At 40.5% G+C, this 25094-nt stretch overlaps 1 protein-coding gene across 1 annotated transcript in view; it reads left to right on the forward strand.

The window, feature by feature from the left end:
* Positions 1–11164: 11164 nt before the first annotated feature.
* The window catches only part of ANKRD33B (ankyrin repeat domain 33B), a 135523-nt gene continuing 121593 nt past the window's right edge, over positions 11165–25094 (forward strand). The window contains exon 1 of the mRNA XM_078153313.1: positions 11165–12992. Coding sequence (XP_078009439.1) covers positions 12561–12992 — 432 coding nt within the window. The 5' untranslated portion in view covers positions 11165–12560. The remainder of the gene's footprint in view (positions 12993–25094) is intronic.

Genomic DNA, 25094 nt, shown 5'->3' on the forward strand with positions numbered 1-25094 from the left:
ATGCATTTCCTCCTTATCTCAACCTTATAGCATCTCTTTCTTCATTTAAGACAAAGCTCAAGCACTATTGTACTCATGAAACCTTTCCTGATCATCCCAAATACTCATGTCCTCCTTTCCAAACTACTTTCCTGTCCACGCTCTATTCCTCTCTCTCTGGACTTTTACCTACTACATCACAGAGCCTCTGTGGATGCTCTGCCTAAAGGAATGTAAATTTTGATTTCTGAAACCTTGGAAAATATCTTGGGGTTTATGAGCTAGAGTTCTTTTTATTTTTAATTTTTAAAATTAAAAAAATTGTTTCTTTTTAGTTTCAACATTCACTTCCATAAGATTTTGAGTTCCAAATTTTCTCCTCATCTCTCCCCTTCCCACGCAAAAGAGAGCATGCAGTTTGATACAGGCTTGACATACACATTCATACTGAACCTATTTTCACATTAATCATGTTTAAAGAAGAATTAGAACCAATGGGAGAAACCATGAGAAAGAAGAAACAAAAAAAAAAGAGAGAGCAAATAATATGCTTTGATCTGCATTTAGACTCTATAGTTCTTTTTCTGGATGTGGACAGCATTTTCCATCAGGAGTCCTTTGGAATTGTCTTAGATCCTTGCGTCATTAAGAAGAGATGAAACTATCATAGTCCTCACACATTATGGCTGTTACTGTGTACGATGTTCTCCTGGTTCTGCTCACTTCATTCAGCATCAGTCCATACAAGTCTTTTCAGGTTTTTCTGAAATCTGCCTGCTCACCGTTTCTTATAACACAATAGTACTCCATTATATTCACATACCACAACTTGTTCAGCCATTCCCTAATTGATGGGCATCCCCTCAATTTCCAATTCTTTGCCACCACAGAAAGAGCTGCTACAAATAATTTTGTACATGTGGGTCCTTTACCCATTTCTATGATCTCTTAGACCGTAGAGCCCTAGAAGTGCTATTGCTGGGCCAAAGGGTATGCACATTTTTATAGCCCTTTGGGCATAGTTCCAAATTGCTCCCCAGAAGGGTTGGATCAGGCAGGTAGGTGGCACAATGGATACAACTCCAGCCTTGGAGTCAGGAGGACCTGAGTTCAAATCTGGCCTCAAACACATAACACGCACTAGCTGTGTGACTCTGGGCAAGTCACTTAACTCAGATTGCCTCAACAAAACAAAAGAAAATGGTTGGATCAGTTCACAACTCCACCAACAATGCATTAGTGATCCAATTTTCCCACATCTCCAACATTAATCATTTTCCTGTTCTGTCATGTTGGCCAATCTGATAGGTATGATGTGGTACCTCAGAGTTGTTTTGATTTGCATTTCTCTAATCAATAGTGATTTAAAGCATTTTTCCATATGACTATAGATAGCTTTAATTTCTTCATCTGAGAACTGCCCTTTCATATCCTTTGACCATTTATCAATTGGAGAATGACTTGTATTCTTATAAATTTGACTTAATTCTCTATATATTTTAGAAATGAGGCCCTTATCAGAGGTTGTAAAAATTCTTTCCCAGTTTTCTACTTCTTTCCTAATCTTGTTTTCATTGGCTTTCTTAGTGCAAAAACTTTTCAATGTAATGTAATCAAAATTATTCATTTTGCATTTCCCAATGTTCTCTATCTCCAGTTTAGTCATTAATTCTTCTATTCTCCATAAATCTGACGGGTATACTTGCTCTCCCAGTTTGCTTATAGTATCAGCCTTTATATCTAAATCATGAACCCATTTTGGCTTTATTTTGGTATATGGTGTGAGATTCTGTTCTATGCCTAGTTTCTGCCACACTCTTTTCCAGTTTTCCCAGCAGTTTCTGTCAAATAGTAAGTTCTTATCCTGATTTTTTTTTCTTAAGGACTATGCCTTAAACCCAAATCACTGTGACTCTCATTGATTGACCAACAAGAGGACCCAGGCCAAGCCCTACTTGATCATTGTTTGGACCCTGATTGGCTCAGAGTGAATGTAGATAGCAATTGTTTCTGTTTTGGTCAGAAACCCTGAAGGTCTTCTCCTTCCAGATCTACATTTTTTTTAGACTAGGTAAAAAAGTCCATTCTCTGCCTCATTTCTTACTTAGCCTTAATCAAACTGTTGCCACTGGACCCAGATGGCTCTGGAAGAGAAAGTGAGTCTGGTGACTTTATGTAGCACTCCCTCATTTAAATCCCATTCACTTGCTTGTTAGGGCATCACCTCCCAGAAGTCATGGTGGTCTTTGAGAACAAAAGACAAACAACAACAACAACAACAACAACCTCGCCCTGGAAGGTCACTCACTCCATCCTCTCCCATCCAGGACTCTTTTCTCTGATTGGCTGATTCCTCTCCAAATGCCATTTTAAGGAAACTGCTCTGGGCAGCTAGGTTGTCCTTCCTGTCCAGGGTCTAATCTGAACACTACAGACTTTGTCTACGATGTTCCCTCCCCTCCCCAACATCTTTTCAGCTTCCTTTTATGTTTTGCCTAACCCCATCAGAAAGTAAGCTTCTTGAGAGCTGGGACTATCTTTCTGCTTATATTAGTGTTCTTGGCACTGTGCCTGGCGCTTAGTAAGTACTTAATAAACGTTTATTGACTGATTTGGCTCTGTATGTACAATAACCACGATAGTAAATGGATACTGAGTGCTATGAAATTTAATAAATCAACTTTAGCAGCAAAGAAGAGACAAGGGAGCAAATCCCCCACCTCCTTGGCAGAGACAGGGCACTGTGAGTATGGAATGCTAGATGTGATGTCAGACCTTTTCTGATGAGTTGGTTAGTTTTGCCTTACTGTGTTTTTCTCTTTATTCTTAAAATTCTTTGTTATAAGAGACAGTTATCTGGGAGGAGGAGATAAGAGGGATGGACACAATGGGAAATATAGGTGATATAAAAGCAAAAGATATAAATAAATAAATATATTTTAAAATTCACTTTAATGTCACTAGGCAGGAGAAGCACTTGCCCTTTGAGCCCCTGCTTCTTATCCTGACAGGTTGATGGCCCAGCTCTTACTAGACAGAAAACGTTAGTTGATTAGAAAAACAAAATCTAAGCTAGGAAGAATGTTCATCTCCAAATTATTTCTTTCAGAAGTGGAATCTGGATGATCATGGAATATTAGAAATAGTATGGGAAGAAAATTAGAGGGGAAAAAATGTAAATTGAAAAGCCCAAGGGGCAGCTAGGTGGCACAGTGGATAGAGCACCCGCCCTGGAGTCAGAGGGCCTGAGTTCAAATCCAGACTCAGACACATAACACTTACTAGCTGTCTGACCCTGGGCAAGTCACTTAACCCCATTGCCTAGCCCCTCCCCCCTAAAAAAAAAAGAAAAACTCATATAGCCCCTTCACTAGGGATCATAAAAAGGCAGCAAGATGTTTATTTAAATAGAATTAATTCGGGTGAGAAAACCCAATAATACATATTTAGAAGCTTCACTGGTCACCAATCAGGCAATGCCAACTTCCTGATGGTCTGTTTATATGTTATGTAGTTAACATACAATCCTGAGGGGCTTGGGGGTAGGTGAAGCCATCCCTGAACTGTTTCTACAAGCAGAATATCCCAGTATACACCAGCCCAATATTCTAATGCCCAGATCCAAACCAATTCAACAAACATTAAGTGTCTACTATGTGGCAGGCACTGTGCTAAGTGCTAGTGATACAATTAATAAAAACATAGTCTCCACTTTCAATAAACTTACAAAGGACGGAAACAGAACACAAAAGGAGGCAGGAAAGTAGGGGTGATGGGGAGACAGGACATCAGGGGGCATCTAGTTCTGAGGAGTTGAATGCAGACAGGGCAGAAGATGCAAAGTGGAGTAATCTGAGAATCCAGTTTCTGCCCTTTGTAAGGGAAAGTATTGTGTATTTTGGTACTCTGCTCTCCAGCCCTCCAAACAGAGGGGAGAAGAGGCTCAGGGAAGAGGTATGAATCAAGGTTGGAGTTAGAAGCATGGTGGTGAGTTCACAGGTGGTGATTCCAGATTGCAGGCAGAAATAAGCATTTATTAAGCACTTACCATGTGTCAGTCACTGTTGTAAGCACTGGGGATAGAAAGACAGTATCTGCCCTAAAAGAGTTTATATTCAAGGGGGGAAGACAACACATAAAAGAGAGATTAAGGAGGAGTTGGATAGAGTGAACCAGCACAGGGAAATGGTGTAGTCAGTACACGAAAATACTAATAATTTTGTAATTTTTCTTCATTTAACTCATTCCCTTCCCTCATATATATGCCCAAAGGGTAATATTTGGTTTTGTAAAAGTGTTATACATCTTAATTGTTGTTGTTTAGTTGTGTCTGACTCCTCATGAGCCCATGAACCACAGCACGCCAATACTGTCCATAGGGTTTTCTTGGCAGACACCAGAGTGGTTTGCCATTTCCTTCTTCAGTGGAAGAAACAGAGCAAACAGAGGTTAAGTGACTTGACCAGGGTCACATAACTAGTAAGTGTCTGAGGTCAGATCTGAACTCAGGTTTTCCTGACTCCTGGGCTAGTGCACCATCCACTGAGCCACCTAACTGCCTCATGGATCTTGATAATCTCGGGCAAATATACCATTTCCCATAAAACAACTCTTTTTAAACAGAAAACTCATGACTGTCTTGATGGAACATTTTCAAAACATCTGAATTCCTGCCCTCTCATATTTTAAATAGGCATGAATTGGACTCAATCAATCTATTTCAGTGAATTTTGTGATTTTCAGATGTTGCTGATGGTCCCTGAATGAATGCAGGTTAATCAGAAGAACTGGGTTTCAATCCTAACTTTGTCAATTAAAGTTATGTGATTCTGGGTAAATTATTTCACCTTTCTGACTGTATTGCTCATTCTGAAGAAATGAGGATAATACTACAGTTACTAACTAAATTACAGATTATTGTGAGAAGAGCTCTTTGTAAATCTTAAATTTCTATGTAAATGTTAGTTATTGTTAATATTTTAAATTCAACAATATTTACTGCATTAACTCAGTTTGGTAGATATTATATCAACAGATTCTAACTTAATTTAAAAATGCAAGTGCTTGATTTTAGTGTTCCTAAAACCCCACTTTCTGGAAACTATGTGAATCTGCTGATGAGGGGAAGGAGACTGAGATTTAGCCATTTACTCTACCCTATCTCCTAAATAAAATTACAGAGTGCTTTTTAGGTAGCATCGAAAATCTGGATCACCTGAGCTCTCATAACTTATTGACCATTTTTGTTCCCAACATGATGATAGCATTCTTGAATATGCACGCTATTTGCAGCAAATCTTCAATTCCTATTTTCTATCAAGCTGTATAGCAAAATACTTTAACAAGAAATCCTTACATAAGGGAAACAGATGAAAAATTTCGGTCATTTTTGAATGATCAGAGGTCATTCAAAGAGATATAAAGCAATATGAAAGAAAAAAAGACATGAAAAGTTATCTAAAAAGGACTTTGCAAAAACAACTGAAAGGAAAAAATAACTTTGAGGACATAAAATCTTAACTAGACTGGAATGATTGGCTATTTGCTGTTCCTCTCACATGACAACCCATCCCCTAACTTCATACTTTCTCACTGGTTCTATTCTACACCTAGAATGTTCTCTCTTCTCATTTCTACCTCCTGGCTTTCGACTTAGCTCAAATTTTACTTTCTACAGGAAGTCTACATAAGTCCCCACTGCTGCTTGTGCCTTTCCTATGAGATTACCTTCCACCTACTCTCTATATATCATGTATCTACTTATTTATATATAGTCTTCCCTGTCAGAAGAATGTAAGCTCATGGAGGGTAGGGACAATTATTTTACTTTTCTTTTTATCCAAATTGATTAATACGCTACGTGGCACAGAGTAAGTGCTTAGCTAATACTTGTTGACTGACTGACGTGAATAAAGACAAAAGGTTGCTGTAATTTTTTAAAAAGCAATGCACTATTACTATATTTCTGATTGACTGTTATAAAGTTCTTTCAACAACTGAATTATAAAAGGACTGCAGCATCCCTTGTAGAGACTTTATTGACATAAAATGTTCTGTAAAACAGCTGTTAGATTAAAATTTATAGCTGGACCTGGAATGACGAACATCTGAGTTAAAATCTAACTTCAGACATTTACTAGCTGTATGACCTTGGGAAAGTGACTTAATCCCTTGTTGCCTCAGTTTCCTCAAACGTAAAATGAAGATAATAACACCTACGTCCCAGAGTTACTGTTTTGATCAAATGAGATATTTGTGAAAAGCTCTTATCATATTGCCTGGCACATAGTAGGTGCTACCTAAACGTCAGCTATTATTACTATTTATTTAATGGAACATCTATAGAAGAATATGGATAAGAATTACACAGGGTGAGAAGGTGTAGTTGGGCTGATTTCTGCATGGAGGAAATATACACATGAAGTATTGAGGGTCCAGACAAAGTATGGTTGTTTGCTTTTGTACAATTATTGTATCAAAAAAAGATGAACTAGTCAGTTTCTAAAGGAAGCCAGGCATTCCTCTATGCAAATTGTGAACAATATAGGTTTTCAAATGAGAAAATGGAATTAAAAGGAATATATGGAGAAAGATCTTGGCATGGCACACAAAGAATTGGTTTCCAACTCAGGAAGATAAGGGTTCAAATCTTGGCTCAGACCCAGACTGGCTATGGGACCCTGAGTATCTGCCTTTCATAGTCTTTTAGAAGAGCCTGAGCTGGGTTTAAGTTCCCCTTCTGACACATACTGACTGTGTGCCCTGGTACAAGTCAATTAACCTCTCAGTATCCTAGTCAACTCTCTTAGACCATAAGTAGCAAAAGAGGCAGGTATTGATTTGCATTGGTAGAGTACACCCCTTTGGTGTTCTCAGTGGCTTTCTTCATTGAATATCCTTCTCCTGCTAAGACTAAGCAATCTCTTTTTTGTTAACTGTTAAATGTATCAAATATCAAACTTAAACCACCAGGAGACAGGCCCAGACCAGAACAGAACAGAGGCAACAGAAGTACACGGAAACTGAGGTTCAATAACAACAACAGCAACAACAGGTGAGATTTGAACTTAAGGTCCTCTGATTCCAGAGCTGGTGTGATTTCCACTATACAAAAATACTATACTGAGATTCTCTTCCCAAAAAGGATACTTCATACATTTGACTTTTGGAATTTTTTTTTAAATCTGGTATTTGAAAGTTTATATGATTTTCACCATTTAAAGAAATCTGCTTAAAAACAGAATAATTGTGTCTGGGTGTTTTCCTCTATTTATTTTTATGAATCCAGATATAAAACTATTATTAGTGTCAGAAATGGCATTAAAAATGGAATGCAAAATGAAATGAATGGAACCTGTTTGTGTTTCATTTCAAAGCTTTTATTGAAAATAAACTGAAAATTATAATTCAGCATTAGAATAGTGCTTTAGAAATAAGTAAAACTCCTATATTACTCACAGTGTATAAATATATCTGAATAAGCAAATATTTCCATATATCTATATGTGTGTATCTATCTAATCTGTATATGTGGGTATATACACACACATGCGCACACACACACACTCACACATGGGCTAGAAAGCCTTAGCAGGTATGTAACTGGTATATATTTATCTATATACACATACCAGCAGCATGTGTGTATATACATACACATATACCAACATATATATGTGTGATATGTGTTATACATATATAGAATATAACAAGAACCCATTAAGTTGCCTTGAAAGCTTCTGGGTAAATTACCGGGACCTGAAGTCTAGAGGAGGATTAATGTCTAACAGGTATATAACAGGCATGTATATATGAGTATCTATGTACATGGTATATGGCATACATATATACATATGTACATACACACATACCATATGCCAGTCTATATACATGTACATATATTCACATAGACATGTGTATATCTATATAAAAGTATACTAATCCATATATGCATACGTGCATATCTATACAAATCTTTACAACCTAGATAGGTAGATAGATAGATAGACAGATATATAGATAGATAAACATATACACCTGCTAGACATTAATCCTCCTATAGACTTCAGGTTCTGATAATTAATCCACAAGCTTTCAGGGCAGTTTTCTGGGTTCTTGCTATATTCATCTTTTAAAGACTGGTTAAAGAAGCAAGTAAACAAGTTAACAAAGACAAGCAGCTTAACAAACAGTAGCTAAAGGTGTTCTTAAATTTTAAATTGTCTGTCAAGTATAATTTTATTTTGTGGCCAGGAGAAAACCTAGCCCTGCATAACCCTGACAGCTGCATGTTCCTTAGTAAATAAATCCCTTTTAGCATGTGTCCCTGATGTCAACATGCTAAGCTAGCACATGTCACTAGGAGATGATGGTCAGATTACCCCCCCACCCCAGTTTTCTATTTCCTTTCCTCTCTTGAATTATGACTCTCTCCTAACACTTTCTTCAATCAGACTTGGAGTTCTGAGTTCAATTATTATCTTTGCTTAAAATATTTCCTGTCAAAGACTGTGATTTAAATAGTTTATATAATCATTTTACTTACTGAATGGAAAACATTAAATTCCATATTGTGAAGGAGCAGGGTGCCAAGAAGTATTTTATAATTGATCTCCCCAGAAAATTGGGACCCTAAAGAATCTATTGAAGACAAAGTGCTAGAAAGCATCAGGAGCAAATGTCAAAATTAGAACAAAAAAGTTAGCGGGTAGAAGCCAGTGGTCTGCCCCAGAAAACACCCTATCACAGTTTATACCAGGAGAGTGTCCTCTTTCTCTGTCAATGGCAGCTCCATCCTTCCAGTCACCCAGGTTGGCAATCTCAGTGTAATCCTCATCTCCTTAATCTCACTCATCCTACATATCTAATTAGTCAATTGCCAATTGTTCATATTTCCACAGTATCTCTCACACTCATCCCATTTCTTGTTCTCAGCCATCATCCTAGTTCAGGTTCTCATTATCTCTGTTCTTAACTAAAGCAATAGCCTTATATAGTCTTCCTGCCTCAAATCCCTCCCTACTTCAATCCATCCTCCACACAGCTAAGAAAATGATTTGTCCAAGTGACCATGTCATCCCCCACATCTCAACAAGCTTCAGTGGCTCCCTATTACCTCTAGTATTCCTTATAAACTCTTTTATTTGGCATTTAAAGTTCTTCATACCCTATCCTCATTCAGTCTTTCCACCCTTATTCCATATTACTCTTTTCCATGGAATCTACAGTCTAGCCATTCCACTTTCTTTTCTGGAGGCAATTGGGGTTAAGTGACTTGCCCAGGGTCACATAGCTACCAAGTGTCAGAGGCTGGATTTGAACTCAGGTCCCCCTGATTCCAGGGCCGTGTTCTATCCACTATGTCACCTAGCTGCCCCCATCCTGACTTTCTTTTACTCCATGTCCCATCTATGTGCCTTAAATTCTCTCTCTCTCTCTCTCTCTCTCTCTCTCTCTCTCTCTCTCTCTCTCTCTCTCTCTCTCTCTCTCTCTCTCTCTCTCTCTCTTCTTACTGTGCTTCTTAGAGTCCCTAGTTTCCTTCAAGATTAAGCTCAAGTTAACACTTTCTGCATTAGGTCTTTCCTTGTAACTGCAAGTGCCCACCCCCATTCCCAAGAAGACTGTATCTGCTTTTCATGAATTTTCTATGTGCCACCTCCACACCATTGGGCAAGGGACTCTGTTCCTGTGACTGAGCTCCAAAAAGTGATTGAACTTCATCTTGTCTAGAACCAGGCCTTCATGCCACTTCTCTGACGTTTTCACCCCATATCACTATGGCCATACCACCCCCACCCATTTATTTGTTGTCTTCTCTATTTAGAATGTAAGTTCTTTGAGGGCAGAAATGGTCTTGTTTGCTTGATTTGTATCCCCAGTCCTTAAGTAAGGACTTAATAAATGCTCTGTTGGTCTGTCTGTCTCTTATCCATGAGCACATTAAATGGTCTTGTTAAAATGTAAGGTCCTGAGGACTGGGATTGCTTCTCTTTTGTCTTCATATCCTTAGTACCTACCACAATGCCTGGGAGGTAGAGCATAATAAATACTTTTTTTTCCCACTAAGTTCTTGTTGATTGATTATGGACATTGGGGCAATTTTGAATTACTCTTGGTACTTTGGAAAATGTGCTAGATCTAGTCAAATTCTGGCTATGAGATTATGTAATGAAGAACCTGCTCTGTTTAGCACTAGAACTCCTGCCCCAGTGTCTCCTGGTTCTGACTGGTGAATGTCTGATGTGATTCTTTATATCTAGGCATGCCTGTAGCCATACTTCACTTTATTACCTCTTCCCCTCAGCCTCCATCTTTCTTCTTGCCTTTCTTCACCCTGATTCTTTTGGTTCTGGAACCATAATCAAGTCAATAAATACTTTTGGGAAAAGTGTGGCAAGCTACTCTCCCAATAGCTTCAACACATCACTCCAGAAACTTTTCAAACACCTCTCCAGGGCATCATTCCAACACAACTCTCTCAGTAGAATGTAAACTCTTTGAGGTCAGGGACTGACTTTACTTTTTTATTTGTATTCCTAGCATTTTAACACTTGGTACTTCAATATTTTGTAAGAGGTTAATAGATATTTTTACCATTCATTCATTCATTCTTTCATTTTTGCATAGATTTGGGGCCATTTTCTTGACCTCACCAGGCCTTTATTTCCTTGTCTATAAAATAAGGGGGCTGCACCTTGCACTTTGAAGTTCCTTCCAACTTTAAACCTATGAGTGTTTTTTTCCCCCTTGGGGAGGCTGAGGTTAGGCTGTGGTCTCCACTGTCTTCATCCAGATATTTGCAGTAGAAAACTCACCAAAGAAAAATGATTTCCTCACCAGTCTTTTCTCCAATTTTCTTCTGTCCCACAATCTAACATTATACTTTGAAGTTACTTTCATTCCCTTTCCCCTAGACTCTATTTCTGAAGGGTTGTATTTTCTTCTGCTTTCCATTCCTTCATGTTCCTTTGTGCAGTTAGGTTGCTACTCCCTTCTCATCCTCGAAGACAAGGGGAGGAAGGGCATTTCTTGGCACCGTTGCTACCACTTGGCACAAGCCTAGAGAGTACACATCTTTTGGCTGTCTCCTTCCTTTACCCTCCCCCTGCCTCTGAGAACCAACCACTCTATTAGATTTTGTTCATCTTCTCTTTTTGTTTTCCCTCTTAGGGTTGCTCGAGCCTTACACACAAGGCAGGGCCAAAGGGTTAATAATTTAGGGAATTGCCAGCTATAAAGAGTTTGTTTACCGACCAGCACGCTCAGTTTACCAGCTAGCAGAGTAACGGGGATTTAGAGTAGACTATTTAAGGCTGATCTGCGGTATTTTCCGCTCCTCATTCCCAACCCTCCTCCTTTTTTCTTGATGTACTTTTAATGATTACATGATCTTAAAGAGGAAGAGGACAGAAGGTGAGTGAGTTTATTATGGAAGATACGGGCTGTTGTCATGGCTTCGAGATCCCAGGGGTGGAGAGAAAATGGAAAATGGACTAAGAGTATCTGATCAGGGGAAAGAAAGTACCTACTGAGACTTTTATTTATTTATTTATTTATTGAAACGGTCCCAGGGAGAATTGTATTGAATCTGAGGCAGGACCCGAAGGGATCGGGCGTTTGACAAGTCGCTTTTTGCTTAACTTTAGATGTGGGAGGGGGTGTGCCTTCTTTAGACTTAGGATCATTGAGAAGAATGCAGTTATTTACTACTGCTTTCTTTCTCCCTGCTGGAAACTCGCCTAAAGATTCCCAAAGTGCGAAAGCTGGAGCGGGCACCCCTAGCGCATCCTCCCAGACCAGGCGCTAGCTCCCCGCTCTCACCGCCAGAAGTGGGTGGGGCGGGCAGTAACCCCAGCCTTGGCCGCGGGGAGCCCCACCTGTTTCTTTTTCAACTTCAGACAGGGGCTCCCTTCTGGGCCACACCTCCCTTTTGTCGGAGAAATTAATCCCCGGGGATTTCTGGAAGAGGAGGAGGGGAAAGAGCTGACGGCGGCGGGTCAGTCGAACAGCTAAGCTAAGACAGCCTTCTGCAAAGAACGCACATCTCGGTGAGCGCCCAGCGTGAATTCCCGTGGCCTGCGCTGCACGCGGGGCTGCCCCGGCACCCGCCCCCTGCCTCTGCCTGCGCCTGAGAAGTCTGGAAACCCCCAGCCGCTCTTCCAGAACCCCGCTGGGGCTTGGCGTTTGCAGCTTCGTACTTTTCTTAGCCAAGTGAAAAAAGATAGTCTTTGATTTCCGGCAAGGCGGAGGCTGCAGGGAGAATCTGTTCTATTTTAAAATGTATTTTTCGGGGGGTGGGGGAGAGCGGTGAGTGGAAGTGGGAGAAAACGTTCCCCCAGATACACGCCCGCCTTGGTCCTGAGCCTCAGGGAACCGCAAACCGGGGCAGTGCAGCGTGGGGCACCCGACTCACGTGGAGAGTTTCCCGGGCTAGGAGAGTTGGGAGAGCGCGCGAGGAGCCTCCGCAGCTCGCCTCGTCTCGGAAGGGGGCTGCTCTACCCTATCATCCGCCCCCGCTGGCCTCTCTGGCTCCCTCGCACCCAGCTCACGCCGCCCGAGGCTGAGCGGGGCGGGGCGCCAGCATGGGGTTGCTGTCGGGGGACTGCCAAGAAGGAGGCGGCAACGGCCGCGGCAACGGGGAGCAACCGGCTGGCCCGGGCTGCGTCGCGGAGGAGGAGTCCTTCCCAGCCCTGAGAGCCGGAGAGGAGAAAGAGGACGAGGGGGCGGAAGAAGACTACGAGGAGTATGTGGACTTTTCCCTCCTGCCAGATGCTCGCAGCATTGCCTCGGACGATTCCTTCTACCCGTCTGATGGGGAGGACGGCTGGCTGGAGCAGGGCGAGCCCGAGTCCTGGTGCTGCTCAGAGGTGGAGGACTACGCGGACGAGGGGGCCGTCCCGGAGGCGGTGTCCCTCTTCAGTGCCGCCAGCACCAACAACGTGGGGCTGCTGAGAGCGCTTATCCGCCGGGGACCTAGCGCTGAGGAGGTGCAGGAGACCGACCGCAACAGCCGGGTAAGAGCGAGGGAAACGGGTGTCCGCGTGTGTTTGTGTGTGACAGTACCTACAGCACAACCACCGAATTACTCTCTCCACACTTCTTTTCCTTCCCCCTGCCCGGCTCCTGGCCCCTCTGCGTGTCCCCTCGCTGCCCTATCCCTCCCTCGCCCGCCTCCAGCCAATCACAGCAGCTTTATCCTGCAACATACACTTCCCACTCGACGTCCTCTGCTCGCTAGCCGGACAGCGGGCCCCCAGCGAGGGATTTTCCCTTTGCGCCGAGCCGTCCACCCTACTCCTTCCTGCGTCCCTGGGCTGCCAAACACATTTTCTGCTCATCCTTTTCTCGAGAGCTGCAGATAAAGTCCATTTTTAGCACCGTTTGCCCTAGCACATCCCAACCCAGTTTACAAGTTTCTTCCACACTGCTTTTACAGGTTCGAAAGCCTTGGTCCCTCATGCACTCAGCCTCCCTCAGACCTACTTATTTCACACCCAGAAGAGAAAGTGACATACCCAATTTCTGCTGTAGAGAGAGCCCTCCCAGTGCCCCATCCTAAAATTAAACCTGTGTTTCATTACCAATGGCTTAGAAAGCATAATTGCATATATTCAATCTAACCCTCCTCCTACCAACCGAGAAGAGTGGGAATTAGCTTCCTGCCGTTGTTATACCAGTAACATCTAAAGACCTGCACAGAATTCATTTAGTTCCACGTTTAGAGTGAAAATCGATCAATCTGCAACATTTATGTGCTTGATATGTGGCCGGTGTCCTGTTAAAGACTGGGGATAAAACGGAAAGAAGAAAACAAATCTTCCTCTCAAGGAGCTTACATTCTAATAGGGATATAACATAAATAAATAAATAACATATAAAAAACATGCAAGGCAAACTTTAGAGAGGAAAGAGCACTCAGATCTAGGTGAGAGGTGATATGAGTCTAATAATTATGTCCTTAACTTCGTAGAGCCTCAGTTACCTCATCTGTAAAACAGACAATTGAAAGACGTGATGTAAGAGGCTTCACTAACTTTAAAATGTTCTGCAAATGCCAGTACCATTAATTTATTCTGCAACTGAAGTAATATTTCATAGTTAAGCTTACCTAATCCAGTACTCTCATATTTGTTTCTGTATGCAAGCATGTTTTTCCTCAGAAATTTTCAGTACTTTTTCCTCTTTTCAAGTTCCTCATATACACTGATAAAGCCTCCATTCTGGGATAAAAATTTCCACATTCAGCTCTCTTCATTTCTGAGCTTTATAATTAAGGTACTTTTCCTTCTTTCCTTAAACTATTTATTTGAATTGCTTTCTTAACCATCTGGTTTTGCAATAAGGCAAGAGGAATACTCTTTTCCAGTCATTCAGTCAGTCAGAATTTTTGCTGAGGTACCGTGAAGTACCTGTGATAGGCTACAGGGTAGGAGAGAACTAAGAATTGTACCCTTAATGATCCATTTAGGGGAGAAAATACTGAAATGAAATCTTTATTGAACAATAAAGGACAATATATAAAATTAAGTGCTAAATTATACTGCATGGATTATAAATGTCTTAGGAGAAGACATTTCAGAGAAAATTGATCAAAAAGGTTTGATAGACATGGATGGCTTCCTGAACTTCAAGTGAGATGAGCTTGTTGGGTAATAGAATCGCATTAGGGCTCTTATTAGGGATTATTTTAACTCCCATATTTTATCATAATTTGTAGTTGGTAGACTACTTTAAGTATTGTCATAAGAAGTAAGCCTTATAGTATTGATAGTCTCATAGGTTTGGCTAATATTGCTGTCCTCAGTTTAGAGAAGGGAAATCTCTCCAGTGAGCACTTCATTACTTACGTTCTGCAGTTTTAGCATTTGAGACATAGATGTTTGAGCCCTACTTACTCCTCCACTTTAGATACCCCTTGCTGGTGGTGGTTAGTGTCTTATGTATATAGCCTGAGCTTGTGAGGTGAGATTTATTTAAGATAATGGCTCTCCACAAATTTATACTTTCCTACAAAGATATACCTAGTTTCTACACTGAAAAACATAAAATCACAGGATTTTACAATTGGAAGTAACCTCAGTGGCCTTCTGTTCCGACTCATACTTGAAAGGCATATTGTTGTTAAGTCATGTTCCATGAACTACATAGATACTGGAGTTGTTGAGGTTTGGGGGTAATGGGACCCTGAAATAGCTACACTGGGTCCTGTCCAAAGACAAGGTTTATTAGAACATCGATTGGGGGTGGTTGAGATTTCAAGAATCCTCCATATTGGCCAGACTCTTAAGGTTTGTGTCGCCAATGCAAGCAGGCCAGATTGAGTCTGAGCAATTTAATGGCAGCCATGATGATTCTTATATACAGAAGGACTGTGGGAGGGATCTAGAAGTGGCCTAGTAGTCTGGAGTGACTGAGGTAACAGAAGGACTGGGAACGCCAGGGTCCTGGACCATGTGGCCAAGGGAGTCTTGGGCTCTAGATAGGATCTAGTCGTGGAATTGTAGGGTGGGCCAGTTAACTAACTGGGAAGGGAACTTGTTTCAGGCAAACGCCAGAGACTTGACCATGTGGGAACAGGAGAAGACTCAAAGAAAAGTGTGTGTGTGTGGGGAGGCTTTCCCAGGGCCTACACCCCATCAGGGTGTCTCCAGTGGATTAAGACAGAGGTTAAGTGACTTGCCCAGGGTCACACAGCTAGTAGGTGTCTGAGGCTAGATTTGAATTCAGTTCTTCTTGACTCCAGGCCCAGCACTCTGTCCATTCAGCCACCCAGCTGCCTCTGAGGGGATGTACAAGTGGTCATCCAGCTTCTGCTTGAAGATCTTTCCAAAGAGGCTGATTTGGGAGTTGGGAACACTGGGTTCAAATTCTGCTTCTGACATTTAGCTAGCTGTGTGATTCCAGGCAAGTCTTACCCTCTCTGTGCCTCAGTATACTCATCTCTAAAATGAAGAGGTTGGCTTCAGTGGCCTCTGAGGTCCCTTCTGTCTTTAAATCTATACTGTTTCACTTCTTCATCTCTCTAATTGTTAGTTTTTCCTGGCATTAAGCCTACATTTTCCTCTTTGCAACTTCCATTTGCAATGGAAGCATTGTGCTAAACTCTGGGTAAACAAATACTAAACTGAGACAGTTATTGCCCTCAAGGAGCTTACCTTGTAAAGGAGGAAACTTCCTCACTCCGGAGGGGTGGTCCTGGAGGAACTCTTTGTTGTGGAAAGTTACTGGGTGGGTGGTGGCTGCTAGTGAGGAAAGGCTGGGAAGGGAGTGAAGCACTGCCTGGGATTTCCTGAAATCATGCTTCAGGAGAGGCAGTCACCAATCTGGGTGACTGGACTGCCCTTTAAATTTTTGAACGTAGCTATCTTACTCCCTATGGGCCTTAAGTAGGTAGCTAAACTTCCCCACTTCCATCAGCTGATACTCATATGAAAGGACTCAAAAGCCTTTCACCTTAGTTGCTGTCCTCTGAACCCTCAATGACTTTTCAGCATCCTTCTTAAGCGTGTTGCTCAAAAACGAGCAGGATGCTCCAGATATGCACTGACCAGCACACAGCACCTGGGGACTCTTTTCCACCTTATTCTTTCTTGTAAGCTGTGCTTCTCAGCGTAGCCCTAAGTCACATTAGCTTTTTGGCTGCCACAGCACAGTGCTGACTCATTTTGTGTTTGATTTCAATCAAACTTCGGTTCTAATTATATGCTCACCCCCATCATATGTGTGTGAAGTTGGTTTTTTTTTTTGAACCCGAGTTTAAGACATTTATTCCTGTTGAATTTCATTTCAGTAGATTCAGCCTGTTTTGTATCTTGTGAACAACTTTTTAGGAGACTGTCACCCAGTGTAGTATGTTCATTGTCCTTATTAGTTTTTTGTCAGTGGTAAATTCACTATAAAAATTAAATTGCACCGGTCAAGCAGGAATTCCTGGGACATTCCACTGAGACCTGCTTACTTGACATTGAATTATTAATGACTCCTATTTGAGTCTTGTCATTCAAGCAGTTCAACATCCATTTAATTATAATTATCATTTAGTACGTAGCTTCATCTTTTCCCCAAATAATAGTAAAAGACACTTTGTTGACTACATCTAAAGCATTTTCTTGATCTACCAGTTAAAAAAAAAAGGAAATAAGGCTAGGCTGGCATCAATCAACAAATATTTTTATAAAGCATCTGTTATGTGCCAAAACTTTATACTGGGTGGTAGAGATAGAGAGACAAAAATGGAACAGTGCATGCCTTCAAGGACTTTGTATTTTATACATATAATACATATGCATAAGCAAAATGAATATAAGATAATTTTGGGGGGAAGACACTAGAGTTGTGGGGTATCAGGATTATTCTTTTGTGTGGAGTGACAGTTAAGCTTAGTTCGAAGGAATCTAGGGATCCTAAGAAGTGAAGTGTGTGTGTGTGTGTGTGTGTGTGTGTGTGTGTGTGTGTAGGAGGATGAAAGAGGCCCAACTATAAGGCTGGACTATAAAACTGTAGAAAGCTTGGCACAAGGTTGTGATGGAGTTTAAATGCCAAACAGAGAGGGGTTTGTATATTATCCTTGAGGTGAAAGACAGCCACTTAGGCTTATTGAATAGAGGAGTGATGTGGTCAGAGCTATGATTTGGGAGTACCATTTTGTAAGCTCTGTGTAGGACAGATTCAAGAGGGTAGATAATTGAGGCAGGGAGACCGGCAGGGAGACCACCTGGGAAGCTGTTATAATAGTCCATCTGAGAAGATTAGACCTGAACTAGAATGGTAACTAATTGAGTAGAAAGAATGGTATGGAAGCAAGAAGTGTTGAGGAAGTAAAATCAGCACCTCGGGTACTGAATAGTTATGATTGGGGAGAGTGAGGAGCCAAGAATAACTTCATGGTTTTGAAACTTGGTGACTGGATGGATCCAGGATTTCTAAACTGTATAGAAATAGGGACATTGGGAAGAAGATTGGGTTGGTTTTTTTTTTGGGGGGGGAGGGGGAGTCAAATTCTGTTTTGGACATGTGGAGTTTGAGATTCACAGGAAACATCCAGTAGGCAGTTGGTAATTCAGGACTGGAGCTTAGAAGAGAACCACACCTGGATATATAGATAGCTCTGAGAATCATTTGCACAGAGATGGTAATTATATCCCATTGTCAGGTCAACAAGCATTTATTAATCTCTTAATGTGAACCAGGCATTGTGTAAGTCTCCAAGGATATTAATATTATAAGCAAAAAGAAAGACAGCTCCTACCCTCAAGGAACTTACAGTCTCAGGAGAAAAGACAACATGAGCTGCAAGAGGGAGGAGGGGCAGGCAGGGTGGTGAAAATGCAGAGAATGGAGTATGCTGGAACCTCGCCAATGGGGGAAGGTGGCAGCAGAGGTCAAGGAAGAAGGCAGCTGAGTCATGGTGGTGAGATCTTGAGAATGGAGGATGGCTGGTCTGAGCCCTTCTCCAAAATAGAAGTTCTAAACTTACCAATGGGAGAAGGGAGCTACAATGGTGGAGATGATCAGAGTATACAAGAAGAGAAGGTGACCCTCGGAGTATATCCATAGTTATGGGTTAGGACATGGATAATGATTCAGCAGAGGAGACTGAGGACTGGTCAGACAGGTAGGAAAAGAACCAAAAGCTTGAAGGAATGAGAATATTTGGAAATATTTTGGAAAAATTTTGGAAAAATTTGTCTAACCCTGGAACTTCTCTCAGTATCTGAGGCCTTCTCATCTTACAGTATACCTTCCCCTACCAGTTTCCTTCTCCCATTAATGAATTCTTTCTGGGGCCTACATTTTGGGGCAAGATACTGGTCAACTCTGTTTCATTCTCCTCTTGGCTGTCCTTCTGATTCTAAGGACTTGGGCTCCCTCCTCTTCCCTTTTTTAAGGATTTGGGCCCCCATCCCACCCCTCTTTTCGTCTCTTTTTTGTGTTGTTTTCTATTAGAACAAGGCAGTGACTGTTTTTGTTAATATTTGTTTCCCCAGCACTTAGCACAGCACCTGGCACACTGTAAGCACTTAATAAAAGCTTGTTACTTGCCTATCTTCCTGCAGAGAGATGGAGAAAGGTTGAGGATTTAGAAGAGATTATTGGATTTGGCAATTGGTAATTTTGGAACCAGCTGTTTCAGTTAAGTAAAGTCAGAGGCCAGATTTCAAGTGGTTTAGAAATGAGTGCTGAGAGAGGAAGTAGAGGATGATTGATAGCTTTAGAAGATAATGCTACAGTTAAGTGAGGATTTTTTAAGCATGGGGGTATTTTTGGGGCAATGAGAAAGAGGCAGTAGATTTAAAATGAAAGATAGAGGGGGCATGATTGTGGGGACAGTTTTCTGGAAGAATTAGATGGGATGGGATCAAGATTGTAACTAGAAGGGTTGGCAAGGAGAATGACCACCTCTTCATCTGATATTTGGTTAAAAGAGAAGAGAATGGGAAATGAGGTCAAAGGGTTTTGATAATGTAGATTAAAGAAGAGAGAACTCTTTGTATATATAAAGAAATGAGGTGAGGGCTCCATCTGAGAGGGTTGTTTGTGATTAGTCGTTCAGTAAATATTTTTTGTGGGTCTTCACTGCTAGGGGTTGGGGGTGTAAAAATACAGTATCTGAATCTTTAACTCCCCAAGGAGCATTCATTTTAACATAATGAAACCATGCTACTTCTTTGTAATTACTATTACATTTAAAAAACCCCCCAAAACTAATCTCCCTTCAATGATGTGTTCTATATTTTTCTAGGAAATGCATTCAAGTTTACTGGTCTATAGTTTACAGAATCTGCTTTCCCCACCCCCACCCACTTTTTGAAAGTGTGCCTTTCCCTGGTTCTGTGGCATCTTGTTTTCCACAACCTTTCAGTTTTATGGAAAGACTCAGGAATTATATTCATCAGTTTCTTTAGCATCTCAGGATATAGTTCATTTGGGCTAAGTGACTTGAATTCACCAAAGGCAACTAGCTGCTTTCTTATCTTGGTATCAACTACTTGTTTTCTGTGTTTTTTTTTTCCATTTTTTTCCTGTTATTTTCACTGTAAAGGTCATTCTTGGCAGAGTAAACAGCAGCAAAATGAGAATGGGGAATTCTTCCTTCTCTCTATTGTCCATTTTTATTGTTTCACCCAACCACAAATAACAGTTCTCTACCTGATTTGATCCTCCTCTTTCCCCCAATAGTTATCTTCTTCCATCCTACTTTTTTGTTTCTTTTACTTTCTTTGATAGCCCTGGCTCATTCTGAGTCTTCACATTTCTTGTTTTTATAGGACTGTGCCAATTTTTATAGGACTATTCCTCCTTTTGTTACTTGCCCTTGCTTCCACTTTCTGTACATTATCTTTAAAAAATAAAATGTAAGTTAATTGATGAGTTTTCTGTTCATCCTTATTGTTCTGATAAAGCCTTTTCCTTTCTCTTAAGAATTTTTTCCTCTACCTTTAAAAGTTCATCTGGAAGAGTTTCCCATCTATTCCTCTTTCACTGTATCTACTCTCCCAAAATTTGGGGTACATGTTATATTGTTCTCATCTTTCCTCTTGTTGGACAAGTAAACACACCAAATACACAATTTCTTAGAAGGAGACACAGAAGGGCTTCTAGCACCTCTCTCACTAGCAGGTTCACTTTTGATCTGGTCAGATGGGAAGACAGGAATGGAGTTATAATAAGGGGTTAAATAAGCTTGCTTTATTCTAGTCTAGTCTTCTCAAAGGGAGTTTGCTGATAATGGGAACGCCAACTCCCACACATTCTCTAACAACCCTTCTTATAGGGGCTGGCTTGAAGGGGGGATGCAACTACCTACCCCTCATCTCTGTGGGGTCAGTTGAGACCAGCACAACTTGTACACTCCCATAAATCCCCTCAAGCCTCAATGGGGGCTGGTTGAGGCAAACACACAGATTTCCCCTCCCAAGCCTTGATGGGGGCTGATCAAGGCATGCACAGCATTCAGCTTGCATATTCATCCCAATGGGGTCCCCGGTCACTGACCAGTGCCCGCTTGCTTTACAGGGCAACAGACAAAGAAGGCACATTGCCAGCAATAGCCTCACAGTTTTACTTTACTTCATTCCTATATCTACTGGGACTGCGCAGTACAAACTGTTTTGAACCATGATTATGAGAATTCATATCTAACTGGAAAGTAGAGATTGTTATGGCTATGGATCCTGGGAATAAAACTCTTAAGAAAAGAATAACAAAAAATCCACTTTACACACTCTAAAATTTACCTTACCTACACCTCTATTAAAAAAAAACCTATGGGCAGCTAGCTAGGTGTTTCAGTGGATAGAGCTCTGGCCTTGGAGTCAGGAGGACCTGAGTTCAAATCCGACCTCAGACACTTGACACTAACTAGCTGTGTGAACCTGGGCAAGTCTCTTAACCCCAATAGCCTAAGCAAAAAAAAGAAAAAAAAACTAAGTGGTCACCTCTCAAGGCTCCCATAAATTTTACTCAAGCAGCCAATTGCTTGATTAGTCCTTTGAGAATAGGCTTTCTTCATGTTGAATCCTAAATGTTTTGAAGAATGGCGTTCTAGACAAGAAGCTCTGTTTTTGATGAAGAGAATTGCAGCTGGTCTCTGGAAAATTGAAGACACCTGTCACAATATACTGTCATGACTTTTGGGCCAGGGTTGTGATCTACTTCATTAACTTCTCATCAATTTCTTCTGCCTGTCCAGGTGGTTGGTAGAATACTCTTATGACAAAATTGCTTGTTTTTACCTTCATTGATTTCCTCACCTGATTATATCTTATCACTGATCCTTAAGGACAATGGGACTTTCCATCCAACTTATAGTTGAAACCTCCCATGTGTGTTGTCTCCATCATTAGAATGTAAACTTTCAAAAACAGGGACCATCCTCACTTTTCTATTTATATCTCCTTCACTTTGCCCATAGAAAGCTTTCACTAAATGCCCTTTGATTCTTTCATTCTTTGTTGGGTTTTTTTGGCTAGGCAAAGGGGTTAAGTGACTTGCCCAGGGTCACACAACTAGTAAGTGTTACATGTCTGAGGCCGGGTTTGAACTTGGGTCCTCCTGAATATGATTCATTCATTCTTAATATACAATTCTACCCCTTCCTCCAACTCAACCCCTTTTACCTATCATGTTTCTTTTGGCCAAGTTAGACTTTTGCAGATTCCATTTGTATTTGTTTCATTCTACCAAGTCTTTAAATTTGAGGTCAAATGTGCTTGTTTGCATTAGGACCACTACTTCTTCAATTTAGCAACAAGCATTTATGAAGTACCTGCTATGTGTTAGAGACTGTGCTACAGATGTGTATGAAAAGTGAGACGGTCCCTGCTTTAAAGGAACCTTACATTCTATGACAGTAAGGTTTCTCAAACTGTGAAGGGGTCTATGGAGTCCATGGTAGTAGACATTTCAGGGAGTACTATAACTTGAATGGGGAAAAAAATTAACATTTATTTTCACTAATTTCTAATTGATATTTAGCATTTCCTTAAATTAAGAATGGAAACAAGAAGCCTGATAATTATTCTGATAAAGGATCTGATAAAAGCTTTACCTATGGACTGCCAAGCCAATCCGTAACACACACAAAAAGGTAAGAAACTCTGTACTAGAAGGAGTCAGGTTGCCTAATCTTTGGTCACCTTGAAGCCATTGGTTTTGGTTCTGATGCCTTTCTTGGATTTTATATCCTGTGAGCTTCTGGTGTTTGAGTTGCTATTCTTTCTTTATTATAGCTATTTATTATATAGTATCTTGATTGCTGGACATATGTAGGCAGTTTTCTCCTTCCATCCTTTTTATTATAAAACCCTTTTGATCAAATAAGTACATTCTTTAAAAACTTTCTGGTTAAGAATTTGAAAATATCAACAAAATGAACATTATCCATATACAAAGAATGGGGGGAGGGGGAAGGATTGTACTCTGAAAGGTGATTCGTCTGTAAAACTTGTTTTGTTTGTTTTTTTAAAGTAAAAGTTAAAGTTACTGTAGTGCCAACCCTAGTCTAAGTCCCCCTTAGGACTTTATTTTAACTCCCTCCTGAGGATTTTTAAATGCTTGGTTGCTAGCCCAACTAGTAAGTAGCAGCACTTGGATTCAAACCCAAGTCTTCTGTCTCAGATCCAGTGCTTGTTGTATTCCCATGCGCTTTCTCTTAGGATAGATATGTAGCATTTTAAATAGAGTGAATAATAGAAGTAAAGGTATCTAGGTAGTAGCATATGATTTGGTTAAAATATTCCGTGGAGTTCTGCTTTATTCTCGCCTGGTCAGACCACATCTAAAATACTGTGTTCGGTTCTAAGCACTATGTTTTAGGAGGAACATTGATATCAGTTGAAAGACTTAAGGGTGTTTATCCTGGAGAAGAGAAGAATTGGGGGAGGAGAGAGAAGGGAAGAAGTTAGTTCCCATCATTTGAGGGAGGAGAGATCAGATCGGGTCCCAGAGGACAGAGTTTAGGAATCACGAGTAGAAGGGGCAGAATTTAAGGAAGAAGTTCTTATTATTTTTTGAGCTTATCCCCAAATGGAAGAAAGGGCTGCCTAGGTAGGATGTTCATGTCCCCTTTCTGAGGGTCTTCCAATGACAATTTGATCATCATTTATTTACTTTGTAGGGTGGATTCTTGTTCAGATATAGGGTAGACTAGACGGTTTCTGAAGACCCTTGCAAGTCTGTTTCTTTTTTTTCCTTTAATTCTATATGATTTTTACTTTTTTTTGTGGTAAGACACGAAATTAAAAATCATTTGCTGATAGGTGGCTACTCTGATCAGATATTTTAAGCCTAAAGTTCTCTTTGGTAATAATAAATTCAACATTATTCCACTAGGGGATTGTTTTTTACTTGGATAAAATCTGGGTGACCATCACCAAATTTCCTTAAAAATTATTTTGGCTCTAGAAGGCACCTTAAATAATAACTCTCATTTAAGAACTGCAAAGCACTTTTCTTCACATCCTTATGAGATAGGTAGTACAAGTTAAGATTTGTTGTACAGATGAGGAAACCTAGTCACTGACAAGTTAAGTGATTTGTTCATGATCACACAACGAGTAAGTATCCCAGGTGGGATTGAAATCTGACTTTAGGTACAGCACACTTGACAACTGCAGCATCCGACCAGTCGTAGTACTGGAGATATTACCTTCTACAAATGATAAAATTAATCTCAGAACAGCAAATACATGGTCCTCAAGGTTAGGCTGATACTGACCAGACCAGCTGTTGTTCAATAACATGATTGAGGAATGTACTATGGCATTCAAAAGAACTTGGTCATAGAATGGGGGAACCTAAAAATATTTTGAGGCCAGAGGTAGTAAAACCTGTAATATTGATGAAAAGTCCCTAAGAAACTTTCCTTGTCCCTTTTCCAGTAACCAGTTTTCTCTGGAAAATAGTTTTTCTTGAGGATATTATTCTTAAAATGCTCATTGGTTCACATCACCAGTCCATTCAGACCGTTCATTTATGAAATTGAATCTCAATTGGTCTTCCGTGCACTGTTTAATGTTTGACTTAGAAAGGGTAAATAAATGTCTGCTTTGTTTTGTTTAAAGTCTGTCTTCTTTCCAGTACTCTTCTGAGTGGTAGTCTATTGAGAGTGTTACAGTATATAATTTTCCTTTTAAAATATTTATGACTACAAAAAGGGCTGCTTAATTTAGGATATAAAATACAAATATTCTTCATGTAGTTTTTCAGTTAATTCTGAAGTGTGCTTTGATGATATGTTTTAGAATTATAGGTTTTCCCTCCCTCCCCGACCTGTTGACATTAAAACGTGTTGTTATCCTCCCAATCCTATTTGTTCTTATGTTCTTTGTTCTTATGTTATTACCTGGAGTGCTTCTCCAGTCAAGTCAATAGAAAAATCACTCCTGGGAAAACACTGAAGCCTGAGGGTGTGTAATTACTATTTTTATTGGCGTGGAACAGTAATGCGAGTGTCAGGTTTAGAGTTTGAACTGTTTAGGCCTGATTATTTTAAATTCAATAGTATATTGCATTACCTTAAAATTTTTTAAGGCCCTTTATATTGTCCAAGAAAAATTCAATCAGTTAACAAGCATTTTTTAAGTACCTGCTATGTGCTAGGCACTATGAGGATA

This window comes from Phascolarctos cinereus, unplaced genomic scaffold, assembly GCF_003287225.1.
Source record: "Phascolarctos cinereus isolate Bilbo 61053 unplaced genomic scaffold, phaCin_HiC Scaffold_4;HRSCAF=312, whole genome shotgun sequence".
Lineage (NCBI taxonomy): Eukaryota > Metazoa > Chordata > Mammalia > Diprotodontia > Phascolarctidae > Phascolarctos > Phascolarctos cinereus.